The sequence below is a fragment of the Lonchura striata genome, chromosome 2, assembly GCF_046129695.1.
Source record: "Lonchura striata isolate bLonStr1 chromosome 2, bLonStr1.mat, whole genome shotgun sequence".
NCBI lineage: Eukaryota > Metazoa > Chordata > Aves > Passeriformes > Estrildidae > Lonchura > Lonchura striata.
This window is the reverse complement of record NC_134604.1, coordinates 48211765-48236574: the sequence shown is the minus strand read 5'-3', so window position 1 is coordinate 48236574 and position 24810 is coordinate 48211765. Positions and strand designations below refer to the sequence as shown.

At 39.2% G+C, this 24810-nt stretch overlaps 1 protein-coding gene across 2 annotated transcripts; it reads right to left on the bottom strand.

Moving 5' to 3' along the window:
* Positions 1 to 1330: 1330 nt before the first annotated feature.
* Positions 1331 to 24237, bottom strand: OBI1 (ORC ubiquitin ligase 1). Of its 2 annotated transcripts, XM_021547998.3 has the most exons (6): positions 24113 to 24237; positions 19407 to 19542; positions 18337 to 18428; positions 16443 to 16691; positions 13281 to 13369; positions 1331 to 3667 (listed from the first exon to the last, which is right to left on the bottom strand). In XM_021547998.3, the coding sequence occupies exons 1-6, from the start codon at positions 24182 to 24184 to the stop codon at positions 2164 to 2166; spliced, it is 2142 nt and encodes a 713-aa protein (XP_021403673.2). In that variant the 5' UTR covers positions 24185 to 24237; the 3' UTR covers positions 1331 to 2163. The 2 variants fall into 2 exon arrangements, with proteins under 2 accessions (XP_021403673.2, XP_021403674.2); XM_021547999.2 differs by lacking the exons at positions 18337 to 18428; positions 24113 to 24237 and having other exon boundaries at positions 19407 to 19515.
* Positions 24238 to 24810: the final 573 nt, after the last annotated feature.

Here is a 24810-nt window from a genome sequence, read left to right as displayed (position 1 = left end):
TTCCTGAAGAAACTCCAGTCATTACATATAGTTGAAATTTTGGAGTTGATATTGCACTGATCACACTACCAAATTTTAAGCCAAGAGGATTACAACCTTTTAAACCTTAGGCTTGGCTCTTCTATCCATTCAACCTGCAAGACACATATAGTCAAAAAGTATTGAAAAGGAAGGCTGTATGCGGTGTTCCTGCTCAAAGGATAAGTAACATGAAGAAACTCCTTTATTCTAGTTTGATTTCAGGCATGACACCAGTTGTATTCACACCTCTGCAACTGGAAGTGAAACATGAAATATCAGAGTGTAAAATGAAGCCCATAAATTCACTCCCTCCACACCACAATGAAACAACCCCACAACACACAGCACTTACTGTGTTTGTGATTGCTCTGCAACACCAGGATGTTTTAATAAAGTGTCTTGTCTCTTCTGCCAAAGAGTTGAAGCAAGGCAGCATTTTTTTGACTTTTAGTAAAACTTGTCAAATCAAGTAACAAGTAATTTCCAGATGGTTTTGAGAGCTCCCTAATTTCTGAAAAATATATTAAAATTGAACAACTAGATTCTTCTGTGAAGATTCAAAATTCAGGAGGTACACTGAAAGCAGTGTATGCAAGCACAATGCCATCCTGCCTGTCACTACAAAACAGACAGTCCTTGCATGCATGGTTTGAATGACGATTTTTGGTAAAGCTCAAAAAAGAAAAGTCCCAGGTCAGAACAAACACGTCAGTTGCACAAATGCATGCTTACATCACAATGCTAGGTGTAGTTCAGAAACAGCTTACAGAACCTAACTCTACAAGATGAGCCAGTCCATTGAAATTTTCCAAGTGGCTATCACTCTTTTCAAAGGGACAAAAGGCAGTGTATGGATTTTTCATATCATAGGTATTGATGAAGCGAAGACGTCTGTTTCTAAGAAATGCCATCAGAGTTCTATATAGAAAGAAAAAAACACTGCATCTTGTAATTAAGTACGGCCTTAAAAAAACTTTAAACACAATAATGCAAAGAAACCAATTTTGCTCTGCTGCTTAATTAGGTCTCCTGCCTGTAGCAGGCCATCACATTATGTTGACCTATGCAATACTTTCTGGAAGAGTCACCTCCAGAGAGGCCGAAAGCCATTTCCATCAACTGTATCGATGCTGACACTGGAATGGTACTATGTCTAACAAGGAGGAGTAAAAGGGAGATTTAAAAAAATATTTTTGTGAAAAAGCTCAGATTTATGCTTTACAAAAATTAGATATGTATTTTCCAAATTAGGGGAAAAAAAGTTTCCCCCTTTTTTTTGCTAATTCAATATTTGAGGCAAAATGAAAGATTACAGTGCTTATAACATGTTTTATTCAATTCACATAGAAAAGCATGCAGTATTAATGTAAAATGGTACAGTATTAATGTAAGATGTTCAGTGCACATTAGGTAAACAAATAATTAGCATACAAACCCATTTTTATCGTCCATACAGGCATACCAAACACATTTAGAATAACAATGATTTTTGGGAACCAAATTAAAAATTGTGCTTAACTTCAAAAAGAGACAAGCCATAATTACAGTGTTAAAAGTGATGTTTTCTAACTGAAGTGCTGTGACTCTGAAAAGAAAGGGGCTGCTACCTTACACCCACAAGAATTTCAGTACAGTACAGTGCTGTGAAATAGTCTAAGCAGGAACATTTCCTCTGGGAGGCAAGTTTTATGGCAAAATTGACATTAATTTATAGCAATTTCATGAATCCATAGGATATATGGTCAGTAGCTGCCTTACATGCACAAAGTGTAATATTTAGGAATGGGAAATATAACCTTTAAAACTAATTCTTACATAAATGACTAATTTGACAAGATCACTTAGAATTGTCAAGGAGCCATTAGAAGCTGTGCTCACAATTGGAAGAGCAAGTAATCTGATAATTTAAAGAGCATCAAGAACTCCCAAGCCCCTAAGTAAATAAAATGCCCAGTCAATAGAATCAGGAATGGTTTTTCCTTGGGAAAGAGCTTGCAATGGGCAGGCGAAAGTTCAGTTTTCACATAGTCGAAAATGACACGATCAGAACTACATGGAAGTTATTAAAAATTAAGTTCACCTGTAAATATTAAACATTTGCAGGTTTACAACTTTGAGTCACGTTTGATTTCCTAAGCAGAATCAGTTTTTGGTGGTTTTTGATGGACTAGCACTGGAAAGGCTGTTTTGAATTTTCCTTTTGGTTGACTGACTGATATTTTTATTTTTCCTTTCAGCTGTAAAGGAAGACAACCAAGGAGGATTAATCTGACTTTGCAGATCAGATGACATCTTTAAAAAACACGAACCAAACTTCTGTTCCTCAAATAACCTCTGTGAGTTACTGAATAGTACATTTGGGGAAAAGTCCCTTTGAAATAAAGAGTTTGGAGGTTTGGCATCAGTAGTCACTACGTTTTGGCCTGTAAACAGTGAAAAGTGGTCATTCATATCTATGTCAGATGAGGAGAGGTTGGAAAACATAGCAGTTTTCCAGCCAGTTCTGTCAGCTACCAGATCACTTGTCTCTGGACACTTCATACTCTGCTCCTCATTCATCTCTTCCAGATTCTTCTCTGTTCCATTCAGAAGTTTAGCACACTCTGTTGACTTTGAAGAACTGTCAAGATCAGAGGACTTGAAATTATAGCATGGACTTTTGCTGTTGTCTGACTCAGACATCATTGAGTCTAACTCAGAAATTTTATCAAGGTAGGCAGCATCCATAGAGGCCTCGCTGGAGGTTCTTGTGCGATTCATTTCGGAAGAGCAGAGAGTATGCAACCTCTTAGGTAAGCAAGAACTTGTTTTATCACCGGACTTTACTGTTGCCTCTTCTGACTGACTAGCTACTGAATTTTGCTCTGATCCATCAAAGTCTAAGTTCTCAGCAAAATTTGTTGGGCAGGTGCCCCAAACCCCTGATCTTCCTGCAGTAAAACAGTTTAGCTTCTTTTCGCTATTACAGCTGCTTGTGCTGTGCTCAGAAGAATCTTTGCTGCAGTCATTGGAATTGTCATGAAATTCTTCAAATTTCAGTTTTCTCAAGAATGCTGATGGTTTTCTTGCATTTTCTTTTCCATCAGGAGTGTTCAGTTGAAGGCGACTGAGAGACAGAAAAGAAGTGCACGGTGGTGGAAGATCATAAAGTTCTTCATCTTTGTATGGGGTGCATTCCTCAATTTTATTCCACTGGTCTTCTAAGCAGGCCTCCATATTTGTACTATTTTCATCCAGGAGAACCCTGTGACATCCTGGAAATAGTTCTTTCTCTGGGGCACACTGGGTATTTGAGCTATTCAAGCCATCTTGACTAGAAGAGCTTAAACAAGTTCCACCACTTGTCAGCTGCTCAAGACTGTCAGGACTTTGACTGGTGTTCAAAGACTTTTTCTCCTCAGCTTGGGTTTTCAAACATGTTGTATCTTCACTGCTCTCACCTCCTTCAGCATCTGTGGAAAGCACTCTCTCACTAACAGCACTCACTGTCTGGCTTCCTTTGCCTGCCTTTTTCAGCTGTAAAAGCTGACACTCTATTTCTTCTATGTATTTATCACTTCTTTCCAGTGCTTTTTTCAGACGGTTCATTTCACGTTCACTTTGTTCCACTTTGGAATGAAGTGCAGCTACTGTAAACCTACCAAACCTGCAATAACAAGAAAAGAAAGAAAATATTAAGATGGAAAAAGGCATTCTTGTGAGGGCTTGCAACCTCATTTCAAGACAGAAGAAAGCTACTAAACATTCTGTTAATTTGAAAACAAAAATCAGAACTCCCCTCTGCTTGTTATGAAAAAAAATATTGAAATCATCACAAATAACATACAGGTGGAGGTGATACATGAAAAGTCAAAATTAAAGTATTAGTGGTAGCAAGGCAATAACAAGCAGATTACCCTTCCAGTTCTATCAATTCAACTCAAATATGCATGAAGAATTATCCCCTAAAACAATGGCAAAGATTTATGATAACATTTGAACAGTGGTCCACATCTTGAAATATTTACATTCAATCATTTTCCTACAGTACAGCAGTGTTTTACAATACATTTCTTTCACAATGTCACCTTGTCAAAAACAAAATGCTGATATGAAATGCTGAAATTGCATTAGTCCTTTGAGGTGGTGTAAATACTTATATAGACAATTTCAATTATGTTCCTATTAGATAACATATTTTCCTCACCCATTCTGTGAATGGCATATCCACTTACTTTGAGTTACTTGTTTTTCTGAGCTTTACAACCAGAACAATCTGACTTCTGTCTTGACTCCAATACAAAAACCTGCTGCCTGTGGTTTGCAAAAGTTGTCTGCTTGTGGGGTTTCCAGCTTGAGCACATTTTCAACTTCCATGATACAGACTTGCCTTCTCCTCATCCTCCACCAGCTTTCAAGACTGACCTTCCCCAGAGGGCAGGTGAAGGTTTCAGCTATATGCCCTGATTAATTCTAACCTGTCACTGACAGGTGAGCACCAGGGAATTCCCTGCTCAATCCAAGGCTTTCAATTTACATAAAGAAAAAATAATTAAAGTTCTGATATTATTAGAAAGGAGAGAAGGACCTGCAGCCACCCTAAAACTCTGACAAATAAGGTTTTATATCACAAAGAAAGGACAATTTTGTATGTATGCTTACACTGAATTTCCATTTTCCATCTTGCAGCTCCATGTTACAGCACAGACTTCTATTTACTCTTTCAGCACAAACACTGCCTGAGATTTCTACGTTGTTCTTTGTTTGTCTGCCTGTCCCTCCGTCAGAGCCACACTGAATTTACATTCCATTTTCCCCATTCCACCAGCTCACCTCCTCACAAAATGCTCCCACTGCAACCCTTGGATCAGTGAAATCTGAAGGAAGTATATCTGTAGCCTCCAACTATACTGGCAAAACAGCCATGGATCCATGCATGCATTTCCAGCAAACAATCAAACCATATTCTGCTTCTTCAAGTCTTGAGCCTGAAGCAGCAGGAAGCTTCTGTATGCTGACAATTGCAATATAATTAACTGGACAGCTGGGGAAAGCAATAAGGGCTATCATAAGCCCCAAAAAATTGGGCAGGAGTGACCACCAGATCTACTGATCCATTTCACTGTTCAACTGCTTCTGCATACTTAAAGAACTCTGAAGACTTTGGTGTAGATGGTTCAGTGATTGATAAGATTTACACAACAGTCTAAGCCACTTCTTTCACAGCTAGCAGACCACTTTTTAAATTAAATCAGCCTAAGCTTCACACAGTTTTGGTGCCTACCACTCACTTCCTTGTAGACAAGAAATGGCAATGTAGAAGTTTTGCACTTAGTACGATTTTTTTTTCCCCCAAAAGAAGGTAGCTGGACTGCAACTCAATGGAGGCAAGGATCCCTTCACCTCTACAGGACGTCTACCCAATTATCTTCATGTTCATAAAAAAAGAAGATAGAAAATTTTTCATTTGCTTGCTCTCTGGAAAACAAATTTTCCCAACTGCTTATAGCAGTTGGTCCATTTCTAGCTGCACACAAGAGGGAAATAGGCAAAAAGGCACAGAAGCCTTTCTCTCTCCCCTATGAAACTAGGTAAAAGCAGAATCACAGCTCAAGAATGTTTCCATTATATTTTCAGGGGAAGGGGGTTACATGAAATAAGCATCCTTATATACAACACATTTGGTTTACTTCCTCCTCCAGTTAAAAGAACACAGATTTTAGTTTGATACCAACAGAGTCACTGTAGTACAGCAGGGCCCAAGCAAGAGCTTTCCCACTTCCTAAGGTGACCCAGAGGTATTTATTTTGCCTTTCTCTAACAGACTTATTCACACAGTTTTACAGGAACAAACCCTACAGTCCTTAATAAAAGGTAGAAAGATGATGCAAAAATACAATTTAGCTGAATAGCCAAGTGAGAGAAAGGGAAAAATGCTTTTGTAAAACAAGGAATATTTTCTGAAGTCTCCTCTAACAGACATGCTGACATAGAAATTAAAACATGTTTACATTTATATGCATACCTGGTAATTCCTTTTTAATGGAAGAATGGTGTAATATGTTTATTTAATGCAAATAGCATTAGTGACAGCCTGAGATTTGCTTATGAGGAAGCACTGTATTCTCAAGTGTAACTTTTAAAACAAGTGTCCTCAGGTTAAAAAAATACAGTATGCTGTTCAAAGGCAAATAGCATCACTAATATGTTAATTGTTGCAGAGGGACATGCTTGGGAATTTTGGTTTTCAGAAATGTAACATATGACAAGCTGCCTACAAAGTTTCTTCTGCAGTTAGGCATTAGAGCAGTAGTTGCTTTTGGTTCTTGCTTAAAGACTTGCATACGTTTATTTCCCATATTTTCAAGGACATAGATTTTTAAGACAGCCAATTACCCCAGATATAGGTGCTTTAGTGACTGATCCAGCAAACCAGAAGAGAGTTTGAAAACATTCATATTTTGGTTAAAGAAACCAGAACCCTCCCCATCTCCCCAAACCAAACCACATATGAGATTTTTTTCTTTTTTTCCCCTTCAGATGTACAGTGAGCATCGCTATAGCCAAACAATTATAGTCTTAAGACAATGATAACGGAATGCAATACAGTTACATGAAAATAAATGTAAGTTTCACTTGCCAATTCAAATAAGTTATATTTCCTGAAGTATTTTAATTATTCCACACTTGGTAACAAGGAGATGAATTCTTTGGTAGAAGTCAAGGTATTTAGTATACATGTGGTAAAGAGCACACATATACCAAAAGGAAAGCCATATCCTCACACATGGACAGACTTTTAAATCTTAGTGTCTTTAGTTGAATCACTGAACCTACGACTCTGGATCTCACTGCACTTCAATACATCATATAGAAAACTGCAAGCCCAGAAAAACAAAATCATCACTCATAAAGTGAACAGGAACACGTTTCAGGTGGGATTTGGATCCTTTAATACAGACACCTAACAATATTTTACATCACCTAAAGCCTTTTACATGACTGCTGGCCCCCACATATCACTCTGGAAGGCTGTACCACAGCTATCAGCCCCAGGAACGTGTAGTGGATATTTTATAGTGTTTGAAGTGACACTGGATATCTAGATGAACATTTCAAGCTCATATTTCAGGACCTTTCCTTGGTAAGAATCCCTTTTCTTGTCCCAGCATGATTCTGACTTGATACAAATCAGAAAGCTCCAGTCAACTCTCACCTACGTGAGCAAGAAGAACTCACATTGCTGGAGTCACCCTCCTTGGCATTATTCCACAACTGCTCCCTCAGTTATGTGTGAGTACTCCCATCCTGATTTTATCTAGGATACAGTTACTTTTCTTGACAGTAGCTACTCCAGGACTATGTTTTGGATATGCGATGGAAACAATGCTGATAACACAGGGACGTTTTAGCTGCTCCTGTGCAGTTCTTGCAACAGAGTCAAGGCATCTACTGCCTCTTAACCCATCAGTGAGAAGGCTGGGGGTGCACAAGAAGTTGGGGAGGGACACAGCTGGGGTAGCTGATCCAAACACACCAAAGGGATATTCCAAACCATTAAATCATTACACTCAGAATAAAAAGCTGGGAAAAGAAGTAAAGGTGGGATATTCTCAGTGACCGTGTTTGTTTCCTGAAGTCACTGTTAGGCACAGATGGAGTCCTGCTTTCCTGGAGACATCTGAACACCTGTCTGTCTGTGGAAGTGGTGAATTAATTCCTTGGTTTGCTTTGCTTGTGCACAGCTTTTCTTTCCCTACTTAACTGTTTTTACCTCAACCCATGTGTTTTTTCACTTTTATTTCTCTGCTTCTCTACCCCGAGAGGGGAGTGAGTGAGAGACTGGGTAGGGCTTAAGTTGCTGTCTGGGGTTAAACCACAACAAGTTCTTCAGAAGTCCATTTAGAAACTGTTTGTGAAATTGAAGAACAAATTTTTCAGTTGCTTCTTCCTTCTCTTCTTATCTATCAGCTCTGCAAATTCAGCTTTAGGGTTTTATTTTATACATCAGTGACCACTATCTGCAGCACATCTCTCTGGTTGAGCCCTTGAGTCAGTTTAAAACTACACAACCTCATACAAACTCTTTCTGGATTACAAGCAGCTGCAACAAACAGTTTTCTTGTATAACCACTTCCTGAAGACTGGGGCTGCAAAGGTGCTATGGAAATTGACTCTCCAATTCTAATCACCTGATGGCCCAGGCTGGGAACTACCCTGTAGTTCAGGATTCATCCTCCAATAGAAACAAGGGGTGAAAAGTAGAAAATAACAAGGTACACTCAGGGCTTATTACAGTTTGAGATAAGGGCAATGCCAGAGTGTACAACCAAACCCAGCTCCATCATTTAGATACACATTTTCCCTTGGGTTCTGCAGTTAGATGGGAAGAAAGGCAGGAAATTCAAAAACAAACCAGCTGAAAGACTTACTAGCTTTTACAGTTTTTTGATGGTATCATGTACCAGCTGTACCAGTTCTGCAATTCCTCTCTATATCACCTATGAAACGTGATCTGCAAAAACACCTTGGCAGCATCCCAGGTTTCATACAACTGTCTTAAAAGTGTGTCATATTTGCATAGACATCAGAATTAAAAAAAAAAATTACTGCCAAATGAGGGCCTATTCCTAGCAAGCAAAAAAACCTCAAACCCCACAAAAGGTCAAGACATACTGTCGACCGGGAACACACAAGTCAGGTACATTCTTTGACATGCGCTTCCACTTTTGTGAAGGGAATTTGCTGAATTTAGATAAATATGCAAAGCCCCTCTAAGCATTTTTACATCTATTAATGAATCATCACTGGCTTTCTGCCACCCTGTTCTTTTGAGAGTTTTAAAGTTCTCCTAGAAGTTTTCATGCCTTCTGATGTTTACATATTTCTACTGAATTTTCTCACACTGTTCATATACACAATGATTGTTTTGCATTCTTCTTTGTGGGTGGAGAGAATTGATAGACTGTTAGTTTGATCAGTGTGATTGGAGAGGCAGCAGTTTCATCCTCCAATCCACTCTCACTTTTGCTATTGTACATGTAGTAGAGTCAGAAGATGAAGTTTGCTTTTTTTATTTATTTTTCTTTCCTTTTATATCTAGCCTGCTTGTGTGAGTTATTTCATGTCATAGTTTAACAGTTTTTCATCTAAGAAAGGCAGATTATCACCAGGGTCAGCAAACAACAAAAGCTAGAAAGAATGACTTCAGAACTACTAAAAAAAACCCAAAAAACCAAAAAAAAAACCCCTAAAAAAACCCCCAAAACAACAACCACTACTGGAAAACTCACAAAACCAGAGTATGATCTTAATGTCTTTACCCATCTGCCTAAGGTTTAGATCTTCATGACTAAAGTAGGAACTTTCTCAGGATTTAGTTCATTTGAAGGCTATTATATGCTACTTTCCTCTACTTTACTTTTAAGGCCACACTGCAGCTAGTGTTTGAAAATGCTCACTCCTCTGGACCAGGAAACTTGCAGAGGTGAGACCATAGCCCAGTATTCTACCAGGAAAGACAGCAAATGTTCTTACCCTCTGCACCCTGGACACAGGTTTTTAGAAGCCTATTTATAGGTCTGGTGAAACGCAGATTGAATTTTGTATTCTGGTATGTGCAGAAATATTTGAGTTGGGTACAAATTTATTGTTGTAAAGAATGATGAAGAAAGTCAATGGGTCAATGGGTTTAGATTTCAGTGACCCTGAAGTCACAGATCTAGACAAAATAAACAATAAAACTGAAAAACTCCTCCCTCCCTAAACTGCAACAATAAAACAACTTGCAAAACCAGAGAAAAAAGATAATGCAACAATTTTATGCATGTTACAGATAGTTTCTCAGACTGGGATTTTAACAGGCAGAAGGAATTAAATATTTAGGGAAAAGACTCCTAGGAAGCCCAGAAGTCTGGTTCAAACCGATTTGAATCTAACCATTCATAAAATATACTATACCCTGGAGTAGATGGACTTGCTAGTTATTTTCCTTCAGGTAAAAAGCAAACATCCCTTTGCCAAAAATGCTTTTAGATCCACTGTGCCCTGCCAATAGACCTAACAGCTTTCTATTTCAAGTACAGCTGGAAGTAATAGGGCTTTATTATCCTGAAAAACTTAAGTTTCAAAAGTTGTTTTGCTCTTCACTGGGAAAGTGGAAGTTGCTGAAAATTCATCAGGAGAAAAGGTAAAGAGAGAACAAGCAACAACCACGACTCAGTCTGATTTGCCTGAGAAATGGAAGACTAATGCAGGTCTTTGGTAAGAATCAGAGCTAGAAACTTACCCTCATTTGCCTTTCAGACCTGTGTCCCAACTAAATGATAGTATGATATGGTGAAGGTCTAGTCTCAAAAATGTTTTGAGGAAAAAATAGAAAGCTAATCAATAAATCAACATCATCAGTTTAAAAAAATGTATAAAAATTCCTGACATGGCTGAAATATTGATTTTATTGACATGCATGACATTTTCCAGCAGGTTTTAATGGATAAGAACAAAGAAAAAACAATCCTAGTCTATGATAAAAGGAAAGTTTTTTATTGACTACTGAAGGAGGCTAATTATACTTTTCCTGGTGATGTGAGAGGTAGAGTCTGTGTTAGAAAGGGATCATTCACCTGCCATTAGTGTTCCTTCTTCTGTAAAGCAAAGTCCACTAAAACAATTTATGTTGTGCCATTTAGCTCCAAAGTCATCATGCACAAAATGAACTACACTTGGGATATACAAAGACTGAATACTGATAAAACCTTTACAAATACTTTGACACCAGTTTTACTTAATTACTTTAGTAATTTGTTTAAGCATGAATCCATACCTGAGAATCTGAAGCTAAGAAATATATAAAAAATGAAATTATACTGGTGGCACTAAATTACAAAAATCCAATTCAGTAGCTGTTTTAAATTACATTAAGACCTACTCAGACACTTTTCCAAAAATTACCTTCTGAAAACTTCTGAATAAAGCACACAGGAACAACTGTACTTAGAACTGTACTTGCACAGAAACTTAATTCTAGTGACATTGTTGGGCTCTGATGCTTATGCCTTCAATTCTGATTTTATAGGCAAGTTAGAAAACTCATTTATTGCAAGTCCTGTTCAAAGTGTGAAGCCTAGCTGAAAGACCTTTTAAATATTACCAAAGTTTGCCAACAGAGCTGAAAGAATATTTTAAAAATGTCTTGATGTTAGGTCTGATCTAGATACTGACCAGACTAATGACCACAATAATTACAGTTCATTTAAAAATTCTGCTAACAACATTAAGATACGAGAGATTTCTCACCACCTGAAGGCTATACCTGGGATTTGAAAGAATGGAGTTTGTTATGCATCAAAACATCAACCTAAAGCAAGCAAATAAATGGGTTAATTCCCACACTTTGAAAGGGGACATTAACAGCACAAAAGCTACATGAGGAAGGAAGGTAACTTTTTGAATAGCAATTTGGCAGAACTGGTACTGGCCATTGTGCTGGAAGTGTCAAGTAGAAGGAAACAAAAGAAAAGGTATCGCAAGGTATTGATATAAGATGTTTTAAGGACAAAAGACAGTTTTACTGCTCTAGTTAGCGCTACCAAGATTTCACTTGTAGTCTAGTTCCAGTTCTAAGTGTTATGATTTCAGAAAACCATCGGCACTGGAGATTCTTGAGTGCAGAGCAAAAGCAAATAAACACACGTTTACTTTTTCTCTCAAGTCATATATATCTAGATGACCTGGACAAATTCAATCTTTAAGATGTAACAAGGAATGAATGGGTATAGGCTGGATTGATCAAAATTTAATGTGCTATGGGGTTTCTTTCAGGACAAGTTTTTCCTTGCATGTACTTAAATTCTTGTAGCACACCACTGGGCTCAAAGCAAAGCAAGACTCAAAATAGCAGAATCAGGGTAGAGAAATGAAAACTCCAGAAGTGTTTGAACAGTTCCTAGCACAGTTTAAGCCTGATTCAATTAATGTCCTAAATCCCATGCACAGTTCTAGAGTTATCATAGGCCAATGATAATTCCAAATAGGCAGGCAGGATGTGGTGTTTGTTCAGGAGACTGAAATAATAACAATAATAATAAAGTAATAGCAGAGACACAGACAGGCCAATCTAGTGGGCATCTGGACTGCAAGACGGATACTGACATTGTCCAATTTGTAATGACATTTGGCTATATCTGGGCTTCTAAACCAGAAAGTGATAGGCCATTGTTTTAGGCAACCATGGTAAAGCATGCACAAGCTAGAAGAAAGGGAAATTGTCTCCACTGGGGAGTTTGCCTTATAGCAGAAAAGTAGAAATCAATTTAGATTATCTGGTCTTTTCTAGGATTTATTTAATTATATCTATTTACTTTTTGCCAACTCACTCTTGAGTCTTATGGGAAAAGATACACCATGCCATAGAAGCCATTGCTAAGGCCTTAAACAAGGCTCTATCTTACTAGGGGTCTTCAGGGCAGAAAGTGCTTTCATGTATCTGCAGCACAAGTATCATGCATCTTCTTTTCTGTTTTCTCTAATAACAAGCAGTGTGGCAAATAAGCTCTTCTACAAGGATGAATTTTCTCTTCCAGCAGGTGTGTTGCCAGAACTAAAACAAAATCCAGAGAGCTTTCTTTTCACATTATACAGGTGCCTCCAAATCCCCCTCCTCAAAGTATAAACTTTTGGCCAATATAGCTATTAACTTTTTAATATCTAAACAAATGAAAGAAGAAAGGTAGGAAACCAATGAAAAAAAGGAAAAGAACTTTAAAAATATCAATATATTGCTTCACAAAGTACTGCCAAGAAAGAGGTACCTTAGACCACAGCTGTAATGACTATGGTGAAGTTTTTGCTTTTTGAGGGTATTGTCATTGGTATTATAACTGTTTAAAACAGAGTATTAAACATCGATGTCAGCTCTTAGAACGTTCTCATGCTGCAGAAGCCCAATTCTGCATATGTTGCCCAGATACAATGTTTCAATACAAACCCAGTTTGTATTGAAACTTCAATACTGGCCACGTAACAAAGGAATAGCACTTGCAGTCTACTCATATTTCTTCACTGTGGATTTGCTGCGATTCTCTAAGTTGCATTTCTCCCTCACATGCTGCTGTTTTCTAAGTTTAGTTTTTCACTTAAGTCCATGAGGATAAAAATTCCAACGTCTACCTGGAGACATATATGCAACACCATGTACACCACCACAGTTTTAGATTAAACAGGCCTACAACAGTTAAACAGTCTAGAAATAAAAGATAGTAGCTTTTAAAATATTCACATACTTTTGGGGTGATCTACTATCAACTTCAGCTTTTAGTCGCAAATTCTCTCTTAAAAGGCTATTGTTTTCCACGCTCAGTTTCTTATTTGCCTAAAGAAAAGAAAAGAAAAGAAAAAAATAAGTATACAGTAAAAGAGAAATGACTTCTAATATTTATAGGACAAGCTGTTTCTCCTTTTTAAAGGGACAGAACTAGAAATGTGCAGGCAGGAAACAGCCTTCAGACAGGGACACCACTTAAAAATCACCATGGGAAATGGTTTGCAAAACTGAATAGCGAACAGACATTTTTTATTTATATTCCCAAAATACATTGCAAGTGTCCTATCTAGGGAAATAAACACAGCTATGTTAGTTAGCACAGAAAGTCATTAAGGAGATGTACTAATGGCAATTCCATGTTTTTTTTTCCACATGACTAAATACGTTAAGTACATTAACATTACAATGTGCAGGTATCAGCAAAACTAATGTTGAACAGCTTCCTCCATTCCAAATTAGAGAGAGATTACTTTGTGGGTTTTTGTCTTGTTTTTAAAGCATAGTTATCCTGTGGATGTAAATCCATTATGACAAGCTATTTGCAGTCTTTCTTCACTTTCTTCCAAGACATTCTGATTAAGATTCCCGATTCACAACCATTCTTACTCCTTGAATTGAGGTCAATTCCTTCTTCTCAGCTCAGCAGACACCCTTGTTAACAACACACTTCATACAGAGAGAAGTTCTCCTGCCACCGTGCTTCAGAACAATGAATGCCACTATCCCAACAAGCAGAATACATTCTTTGCACTTCCTACAGTCTGCTCAATCTCCCTATGCTAAAAACAGCACCACCAGTCTAGGACTCGTAATTCATAGCCTCAATTAGATAACACTTCTACTGCATAATAAAAGTATGATCTAGAGCTAGATCTGAAGAAAGAACTATGCAGCTGGGCTCAGGAGTGAAATATACTTTTTCAGAAGTGTGAAATGGTGCAAGAAGAGAGGCAGAGAACTTTAAATGCTCATACAAATCTCTAGCAATCTTTCCAGGTGAAGGGGAGGAGATATGGAGCAGAAAAATATAAACAAACATCCCCTATCCCTAACACCACAATATTCCTAAATACAGAAAGAGTAACTAGAGACTTGTGGCAAAGAAGGGAAAGGTGAGCCCCAGGCTCAATGTCAACTACTCAGTATTTAAAAAATAAAGGCACTAAAAACTATCCTGAAAACAATGAATGAGAATTGAGGAGCGCTCAGTTCCAAAGCATCATCAAACCATTTGGCAACATGGCCAAGCCCTTCCGCTCTTTCCAAAAACACAGTTCCCCCAGCTACATAATCAAGTAAAAAATTTCATTACTTGTGTAGCACTGATAGGCAAGGCATCCATGTGACACATGGCAAGGCAGGACTGAACCCCTCTGGTGTCTTTCTTCTGGCCTTCTTCCTCTAGTGCTCTACCCTCCAAGTCAGTAATTTGCAAGCGACCCCTACTTACAGCAAAATATCTACATTAATGAGTTAATGTAATTAAGGCACTTTTAATGAGTGTACTTAGGTTAGGCTTTCTCCTATGGAGTTTGTTTCACCATTCCCATAACTTTTATGACTCCAAAGTAATAAATAATACCTACTTTGGGCATTCCTATATTTATCTGCTCTAGAACATTAAATGATAAAGGTGGTTGCTATTTCCTGATTCAGTCTAGTTTCGAAAAAGGAAGTGATGGCAACCACTTTTACTGAGAGTTCTTGTCTAAGTGGGAAGTGCTGTCTGGTTGAAACTCCTGGGTCAGGTACTTTTAGGGATGAGAAGGTATGTGAATGGGAAAGGGGTCTTACTGTTCAGAATGGGGATTGGCAGTGCACGCTGACAAGTGAGACAAGGTCTGCCAGAGCCAACTGACTTTAGGTACTTATGGAATTGAGCATCTGTTGGACAGGTAACATAGGAAAAAAGTGTTGGACTCAATGATCTTAAAGGTTTTTTCCAACCTAAATGATTCTATGACAATAGCTTAAGAATTCTTCCCTAAAGCCTATCTAAGCCTCTATTTTTTTCTAACTCTTCACCGAATTTAGACACTTCATACGCTTGTATCTCTTTTCGTGCTAAGGCTAAAGTTATACTGAAAAAAATATCCAAGCAAACCCCTTCTTCAGTCCCTGTTACAGTGTTCTTTTTACTTACCTAGGGGAAAAAATTAAAAACTTAAGTCACCCCAAAAGAAAAAGAGGAAAAGAAAAAGAAGCACCCGGGGTCCTAGAAGTTTCACATTAATAAAATGGCAGAACAGCACAATGTGTGCCTCCAAGTCTATAGCACAGAAAAAGTGTGAACACTATTAATGCTAAAAACTTTTTAAAAGAAGTCCTAAACACACCACATTTCAGTTTTGCAGGAAATAACCCAGTATTGTTCAGAGAAGAAATCAAGGCAACATTTTGAATAAATACAAGTCCTGTTTTTCCACCTTGATTTCAAATTAATCTGAAATTTCATTCTTCTTCAATGTTTAAAGTGGTCTTACTTATGACTGCAGGTATATTTTGCAAGAGACTTTTATTCAGAGGTATTTTCACATGCTTGTCTCCTTAATCTTTGCTTCTTCAGTATCAGATTTACTTCTATATTGCACCAAGATATATAAAAAGTCTGCAGGTTTCCAGTAAATGATATTCTGGTCAGAAAATGCTGAAGCTTGTCTATTTTCGGTCAAAGGGTCAAGTTACTCTGTCTCAGCAAATTGCACCAAAAATATCGGCTAGCAGGGAGGGCAATAGTGCAAAATCTGCCTTAGCCAACTGTACTGTGTTTGCCCACTGAATGTTGCAAAATAGATATATTATATAGATTATGGCAAGCTTGAAAAATCTGGTCATCAATACTGTCGACAAGTGCTACTATAATCCAATTACCCAGTCATAGAGTGACAGAGGAGTTGAATAAGAGTCACATACAAGACTCACTAGAACAAGCAATAACATCTGACATTTGCAAGGGCCATATGGAAATACTATGATACACGAACTGGAATTCAATTTTTTTCCTCCTTCTTCTAGATCTATGAAGTACCCGAAGGTCATGATAGCTCTTACTCCCATTTAACTAACACAAAACAGTTACACTACAAAATAGCTGAAGAAATGTGTTTGTTACATTTATTACCTCCCTTAGCTTTTCCACATTATCCATCAGTTTTTCACACATATCATTGGCAGTTTTCAGCTTTTTGCTCCATTCTTCTGGGGTTTCTGGGCCACTGGTATTTGCTTCATTTGCTGATTGGCTAGTATCTTCATTTTGGCAAGACAAAGCTGATGCCGCAGGATCCAGAAGAGATTTCATCTGTATCTGTAAACTGAGGTTTTTACCTCTCAAATCTTCTACTTCTTTTTGCAGGGATTCTATTTCATCCTAAAGGTGTCATAAATTCAGAGGAATTAAAATAATTTGTGAGATTAATTAAATAATACTGGCAAGTTCCCAAAGCACTTCAGAAACATGGGTTCTGGCAAGGCCAGATGCATGCCTTCGCTTACACATATATCTAAGTATGCTTATGTGCTGTGCTTTAGGCAGGATTTTAATCAACCTGCACATTCAAGCATACTGAAGGTTTTAGTGCAGGGAACCCCTCGACTACATAAAGGACCCTGAACAAACTGTCGGGCAGACCAAAAGCTTCAAAGCATTCAGCAACATGAATCTATTATTAGGGCACTCTGTGGGAGGATTTCCTGTATCAAGAGAGTTCTTAAGGTCGTCCTCTGCTGACTCATTTGCTGTTACTTAAGAGTGTTTCTCTCATATTATTCTAAAATGTCACATGTTAGGATGCTGAAAGTCTCCAAATTCAAAACAGACAGAACACTGCCTGGAAAAGGCTGCTTCAGTTACACCAAAGCAGCAACATCTTAGGGAAGACTCTCAAAATGCAAAGAACAAAGCTCCTAGTTGTATCAATCTAAAGCCACAGGGAAGCAAAAACCTTCCAAAGCCTGTTGTTAAAGGGATAACAGACATCATTTATCATGAAAACATGTCTTCTACACTGTTTATCAATTCAAGGGTATGAGTTGGTCACGGTCACACTACTTAACGAGGCCATATATAGCATTTACATAAATCCAAGACATATTTTCACAAATAATCATTCCCACCCCTGCCCCCAGCATGGAAACAACCATTTAAAATTAAGTGTTTTTTTTAGAAGAAATTAATGTTATCCTATGACTAGCTGTATGAATTTGGAGTTGATTCAACAGAAAGGCAGGAAGCATCTTATTCTTACTCCTTCTCTCAGAGAGACTAAAAGAACCTGAGCTATGGGCAAGCTTGTCATGAAAGATAGCTCTTCCTTCCCCATTGTTAAGGATATAGAGAGAGTCTATTTTCTTTCCCTCATTCTCCTCCTCATGACACATTTCCTTCAAAAATATGTGATGTCTTCACACTGCTGCTACTGAGGAAACTACAGGTGAGAAAACAAACTAAGCACATTCCTTGTTAACACCTTTTAATCTTCCTCCCAAGAGAATTTGGAGCATTCAGCTCTACTTTCTGGCACCTACTCACTTTCAGAAAACAATAAAACAATAATGCTAAAAATTAACCTATGCCAGAAGGTTACAGTAACCAATATTCTTTAAGACAGAATTTAGTCTCTCTGAGCAACAGGGAATTATTTCAGAAAATGTCTGTGTTTGTATTGAAGACAAAACAAGAAGTTCCCCACACCTAATATGCATAAAGAAAATGCTGCCATACCACCTGGGGGTCGAATTCCAATAAAACTAAAGAATTGGCTCTACTTGGCTGACTGCTGCCTAGAAAGACTATCACTGTGACTTCAGTGGGACCATTTCAAGCACCAGCAAATGCTCTCTTGTAACCTTAGTCAAAAGGTGGCATTTTAATACAACTGAGTTTCACGCAGATACAGTATACACCTTTACTCAAATTAAAAACAGCAGGACTCAAAGTGAAAGGACAATTTGTATGTAGTAGTTTAACATCTGCAGTTCATCTGGAAAGTCAGAACACTTCCCCTTGTCCTTACCTCATATTCTTTGTGGAGCAATTCAAGCCTTGTTTTACGTAGGTGTTTTCTGACTGTTGGACTAAATATAGGATCACTTTCACTTGTTCCTCCTAAAGCAACAATAGGATGAAAGAAGCACTGATGCTGTTTCCTTTTCAGTCAATTCAATACTAGTAATCCACCTTATACAATTTTTCATATTATCAACTACAAAGGCATCTAACACTGGACCAATTGGCTACCAAGGAAGACTTAAAGTCCTTTCACTTTAAAAACAGATTCAACTTCAGTACCTACTAGTGATGTTTAGAAGTCAAAATCTTGATTCACAACAGGAAGAAAATTTTACAACTCTTTTTTCCCTTAACAGAATCCTATGCTATTTAAGACCATACAAATAAAATAGACCTGAAGGAAAGGGGCAGGGTATGAAGCATACATTTAGTTAGTACAAGTTACATTTAATTAGTACAAGTAAGTTTTTAAAGTGAGATTATTCAGATAAATTTTTTTCTCTTAGAATGAAACATCAGGGTTGATATTTTAAGTCAAATAAAGACTGCAGTATTTCCTAGCTCTGGGGAAGTTAAGAGCCTTATGCAGTTGCTGTAGCTTTGTCTTATTTCTATGCTGAGTAATTTTCTTAAAACGAAAAAAAAAGGAGGAAGTGATGAACAAAACAAAACAAAAAAAAACAACAAGTAAAAAACCCCTCATACTTATTCAAGATTCTGGATTGAAATACACTACTTCTTAGCTAAATGCTGGTCTCTTAGGTGAACAGGTTGTAATGTATAGGTGAGAATGCATTTTTTCAGTTAAAGGCCCCATCCAACCAAGATTTAAAAACAATAATTAGAGCCATTGGGTACTTACTGTAGATAACCTCGCCATTAATACACACAATGTCTTTGGAACTTTCCAGTAACATCCCTAATAGCTACAAGGTTAAAGATTCAGTTAATTCTTCCCTAGATGTTGGTAAAAAACACACAGAAGAAAAGGTATCCAGACATCTCTAGACTCAAAGCAATCTCCTCCAGCAGTAAATACCAGAAAGTTATTTCAAAGCCTAAACTTGTCCTTACCTATAATCTCCTTGCAGGGACTTTCAGGCGTGATGGGAATCCTGCAAGCTGGGCACTGATTATTGTTCTTCAGCCACACTTCAATACAAATGGAACAGAAAACATGGTTGTTCACACAGATAACTGGGTGACGGACCTTTAAGCATTAAAGAGGAAATAAAAAGGGAAAAAAAAACAAACAACAGACTCTATGAATACCTTAAAACTCCTTCAAGTGACAAAATATGAAAATATGCAACCCCATCTCTCAGTGCAAGTCTGGCCTTGCAGGAAAGTGACATTGTTGTTTTGCAGGGCTAGTTAGGAGCAACCTCCTGACTCACAAGACCAGATTTCACTCTTTTAAAAAGGTGTAACAATTTCTGCAGAAGTAATGCCCTTGTTTCCAAGAGCTTGTTACTAACCTGAGCAGCAGCAGCACCTTTCCTTTACCCCACAACCTTCATGAACTATATCCAGCCACTCCAGCGAAATGCATTCTCTTCCCAAGGTAGAACACAACCAAATTAGGTGCCTTTTCTAAACTGAGGCACGGAGGGATCTCTACTAGCACCCTCCAATACTTTGCTGTGGAAGAGGTATCACTGGAACATAAAGTGTTACAGATTAACTTTAGCCTTGCAGATAATCAGCTTCATGGAAACCAGCTTTTAAAAGGATCAGGGCCAAAACCACAGAGCTGAAATGTGAACCAGCAATCACAAATTCAAGTCTCCTACCAGATATGCATTGCTACTAAATAAGTCATTACCCAAGAATGGGGCAGCTAACTGAAGGATTAAATATTCCAATCAGACACAGACTCTTTCAAGCTTTCCCTCCCCTTCCAAAACGGTAGGGTAAACAAACTTTTAGAAAATATTAATGACAATGCACTATTCTCTCTTGTCATTTAACAATAAACCCTGTTTGAAAGTAAATGTATGTAGAGGGAACAAATATGACGAAGAAGAAAAAGACTTTATGCCTTTTTGCAGTTTGCTATAGCTTACTGTAATACACACTCTCAAATCTCTTACTTGTTAACATTAGTATTTGTGTTAGGGATCTTAAAATAGTGTTTTTTCCTTCAATCCTGTCTTTTTCCAAGGAATGTATTTTTAGACACAGAAACATCACAATATATATTACTTTAAATTTTACTGTACTGCACTTAAAGCCCAAGTTCAAGAGAATCTTCATCTTTAAATAGAGTTCCTCGTCATCTCCAAGATATTCCTCTTTCATTCTATTAGTAAAGTAGTCAAACTAAAAAGGAAAAATGAAATGTTGGCAGGGAGAAGCAAGCACCTGGAAAGAACAGTCAGTAACCACTTGGGCCAACATATCCGACATGTCCTGTAGGAACCGTACCCATATGATCAGCACTGTATGAGCTAAAACCCAACTGTTTAACCACTGAAATATTCATGGATATGAATTAAGGCCCAGATCTGTCACCTTCTTCTCCAAATCATTCTCTATGCCTCTGTTACCTTAGGATTCACAATATTTTTAAGACCTCCAATCTGATGGTCCTGAGAGTCAAAGGAATTATCTATACATAAACAGAAACTCAAGTTACTGAAGGTGTGAACAGAAAGAAACTGAACTTTCACCTCTAATTAAGAACGCTTTTTTGTGTTTATTGCAAACATTAGCACACCAATGCTTTGGTAACATTTAAATATTACAATTTCCATTATTTCTAATTTAAAAAATCTTGTTAGTTATTGCTTTATTTTACAGAAAAAAGAGCCTTCTCACCTGCAGCTAGCAGGGAAAAAAACCACAACTTTTTCTCTAGACATACTTCTTTCTTACTCTGAAGCAGCCTGAGAATAGCTGCATGGATGGTGATGATAAGATACAGAGCAGAGCAACATAAAATAATCCAAACAGGAAAAGACGTTTCATGAGTGCAGGTTTTCCCCCTGGGGAGCAAGAGACCCTCAGTTACCCCAAACCTGACACAGAATCACACATGAATGATTACTCTATATCTTTAGCAAAATAATAAGTCACATGTATTACTCTCCAGGGTACAGTGCTTCTGATTTACACACCTTTACAAGTTTCATTTCAGGGCTGGGGTTTTATACTTCAGTTCACTCAGGATCCACACAAAGCAAGGCACACCAGAACAGCAAGAGCCACTATTGAAATGTCACACAATGGCTGGTGCTGCCACTGCCCCTCCCACCAACTGTGACAAGCCTAGGGGGTAGGAGATCAGGACATACCTACTACTAAAAAAGCATTTTACTTGAATTACAGCACAGTTCCAGTGCATTCATTGACCATAATATCCAGAAAGACAACCGTTTATTTCAGAAGGCTTAATCAGCTTGGTAATTTTGAGCTATTTCCTAATTTTTCACCTCCAACATAATGCCATCCCTATGCAGATCAACATCCAATCCTGTACACATTGACTTCACTTTGAAGGCACTTCTGGGCCTTCAGGCAGCACTAACGGAGGAGCAGGCACATGAAAAATCAGACACACCCAGTCAGTGAACCAATCCCAGATATCCTACACTGTTTCAACCAACACAGAACAGCGTCTTGAGCCCAAGCAACCTGTCGACACCAAAACCAACAAGAGAGACCTCCAAACATTCTGGGACAAGAAAAACAGTCTGAAGCAGATGGCTTCTGATCTGCTACCTAATTAAAAAATGCAGCTGTGTTAGAAGATGGCCCAGACTGTACCAAAAGAATATTCAGGTAACAAACATGAAATTGATACAAGCAATTCACTATTACTTTAAATGGTTATTTGCACATCTTGCCAATATACTTTCTGACATTGTTCATGTTAACAAAATGGACTAACGTGTCCCTGCTACCCAAGACTTCAGCTCCATCAAGAACAATGAGTGGCCAACTCATTAAAAGAATTTTTCTTCAACATTTCCTTTTTTATCCTCTTACCATAATGCACAGAGAATAGTTTGTATCTTGCAGTCAAACCTTTGCAAATTTTGCAGGGATAGAAAGAGAAACACTCTGAGTTTAGGGTAGGCCTTCTACTTGATTTGAAGTCTATGCCATAAACCACAGAAGTATCAGTATTATGTCAACCCTCCATGATACTCCCTGCTCTCCCCTAAAAGGTAATAAAAACTGACAAGATTTTTTCCTTAACACAGGCTAAACAAATTCCTTTCTCCAACCTTAATAATCCTGAGAAAATGGGTTTTTCTGGTGAACTTTTTCAATGAAGTTCCAAACTAGAGACAAAGATGTCTGTTAAAAAGAAAGGGCAGTCAGAGTTGTCAGCTTTGTCAAAATTTAAACAGATTTACACATCTAAAAGTGAGAGCATTTAAATATCTTTATTACATTAATCACCAATAGATTCACAATTCATTTATATATGTTAATGTATTGTCTCAGTGCAAGAGAGCAAGGAAGAGGGTGGAAGCCTCTTCCAGTACAAACTCAGGAACATCTAAAAAGGAAGTGAAAGTATGAAATAGTGGCTTGGAATAACTCAGTGGCTTTACAGCAAGATATGAATGAACACCTAACCAAACTGTTAAGTGCTTAGATCAGAAATTAACTAGGAACAAATAGCAAATATCTTTGTCAGTTTAATTTCACTCTCCTCTTTTCACTCCACTTTTTGCAGAGTGGAAGGTATCCATGCTGCATTACATACAGAGTACACTTGGGTTCTACTCCATTTTCATTAGACAGATAAACAGAAAAAAGAAAACTAACATGACAACAGCCAGGAAATCTTGCTCAGCTTCCACAAACAAACAAACAAACAAACAAACAAAAACAAAAACAAAAAAAAAAAAAACCCAAGAAATGAGTAAACGTGGTTGCTTAAAGTAACACGCTGTCAGAATTTTGAGACTTAAGGGACCACTTTCTGATCACTTTCACTACTAATGCTACACGCCTACTTCACACACCAAATGCTCCCGCTCTTTTATTATCACTCCAACAGAGAAGGTCTGGGAGCGAAGGCCAGGTGAGGTAGAAACAAACCAGACAATACGTGCCAGAGTACAAACACAAAAGGCTACTTCTTCACTTGTAATTATGTTGTGCTTTAAGAAAAGAAAACGAGAGAAAAAAAAAAAACTAGTAAGGAATGCGCAAAGAATTTGAGAAGCAATTAGTGACAGCCATGAAATTGGCTCTGGGGCTTTTAGAGAAGAACAGACTAGTAAGAGCCCTCTTCTTCCCGAGGGAAAAGAAAAAGGGACTGAGAAAAGGTCGGAGAGGAAACGGGAACTTTTTGTCCAGACTGCTGCAGTTTTGCTGAACAGTTTAGAAATCTGCTTGCTTATACGCCCCCTCTTTGTTTCACTTGTCCTCCACGACACAGCACTACACTCAAACACAGGCTCCCCGAGCGTTTACAATGGAGCACCCTACTGGTAACGGGAGAAAGCCCCCAGACGCCAGCACCTGCCCCTCGGGAGCTGCACACGGCATACCTGGGGCCCTCCAGGCCCATCCTACACCTCCCGGCACGATCCCGCCGGGACAACGCGCGCTTCCCAACCTCCCGAGGCTGCCGGCAAGCCCCGGCCCCCGCCGGGAACGGCGCACACCCCAATTCCCTTCCCCGCACGGAGCCGCGCAGCCTTAAAAGACACAACCCCGGCCACAAGGGTCAGAGCGCCCCAGAGCTGCCGCCGCCGGCCCGACCTCCCTGCCCCCCGCAGCCAGCCCCGGCCCGCGGGGCCGGGCAGCGGCGTTACCTTGCCCAGGCAGATGTGGCAGGTGATGGGCAGCGTGAGGGACAGCGTGACGCTGGGGCCGTGCTGCGCCATGCGGGCCCGAGCGGCGCGGCCCGGCCGGGCGGCACGGAACTCCGCGGGCGGCCCCGGCCCCGGCCGCGCTACGGCAGCCGGCGAGGCCAAGCCGCCGCCCGGCGCAGCGAGCGCCGCGCGCTGTGCCGGCGCTGCCCTGCAGGCGGGCGGGAGCCGCGGCCCCTCGCGGCCCCTCGCGGCCCCTCGCGGCCCCTCGCGGCCCCCCGCGGCCCCTCGCGGCCCGGGAGCCCGGGCAGGTCTCAGCCTGCGCACGGCATTCCTGGGGGAAGCACGGCGCCATGGGGAGCGCAGGCACAGTGCCTGTGCAGGAGGGCGACGCGGTAGCAAGGATGGTCTTCTTTCCCCTGGTAAACCTTTGCTGTGCTCAGGTTTCATCATGTTGAATAAAGATAAACGGCTGTTTTAATTCTGTTAACTGTCCTGAATCACAGAATCGTAGAATTACAGAATAGAATTACAGGATCATAGAATGGCTCGGGATAGAAGGGCCCTTAAAGACCATCTTGGTGCATCCCCCGCGCCATGAGCAGGGACACCTTCCACCAGACCGGGTTGGTCAGAGCTCCATCCGGGCTGGCCTTGAACGCTCCCGGGAATGCGGCATCCGCAACTCTGGGCAACCTGTT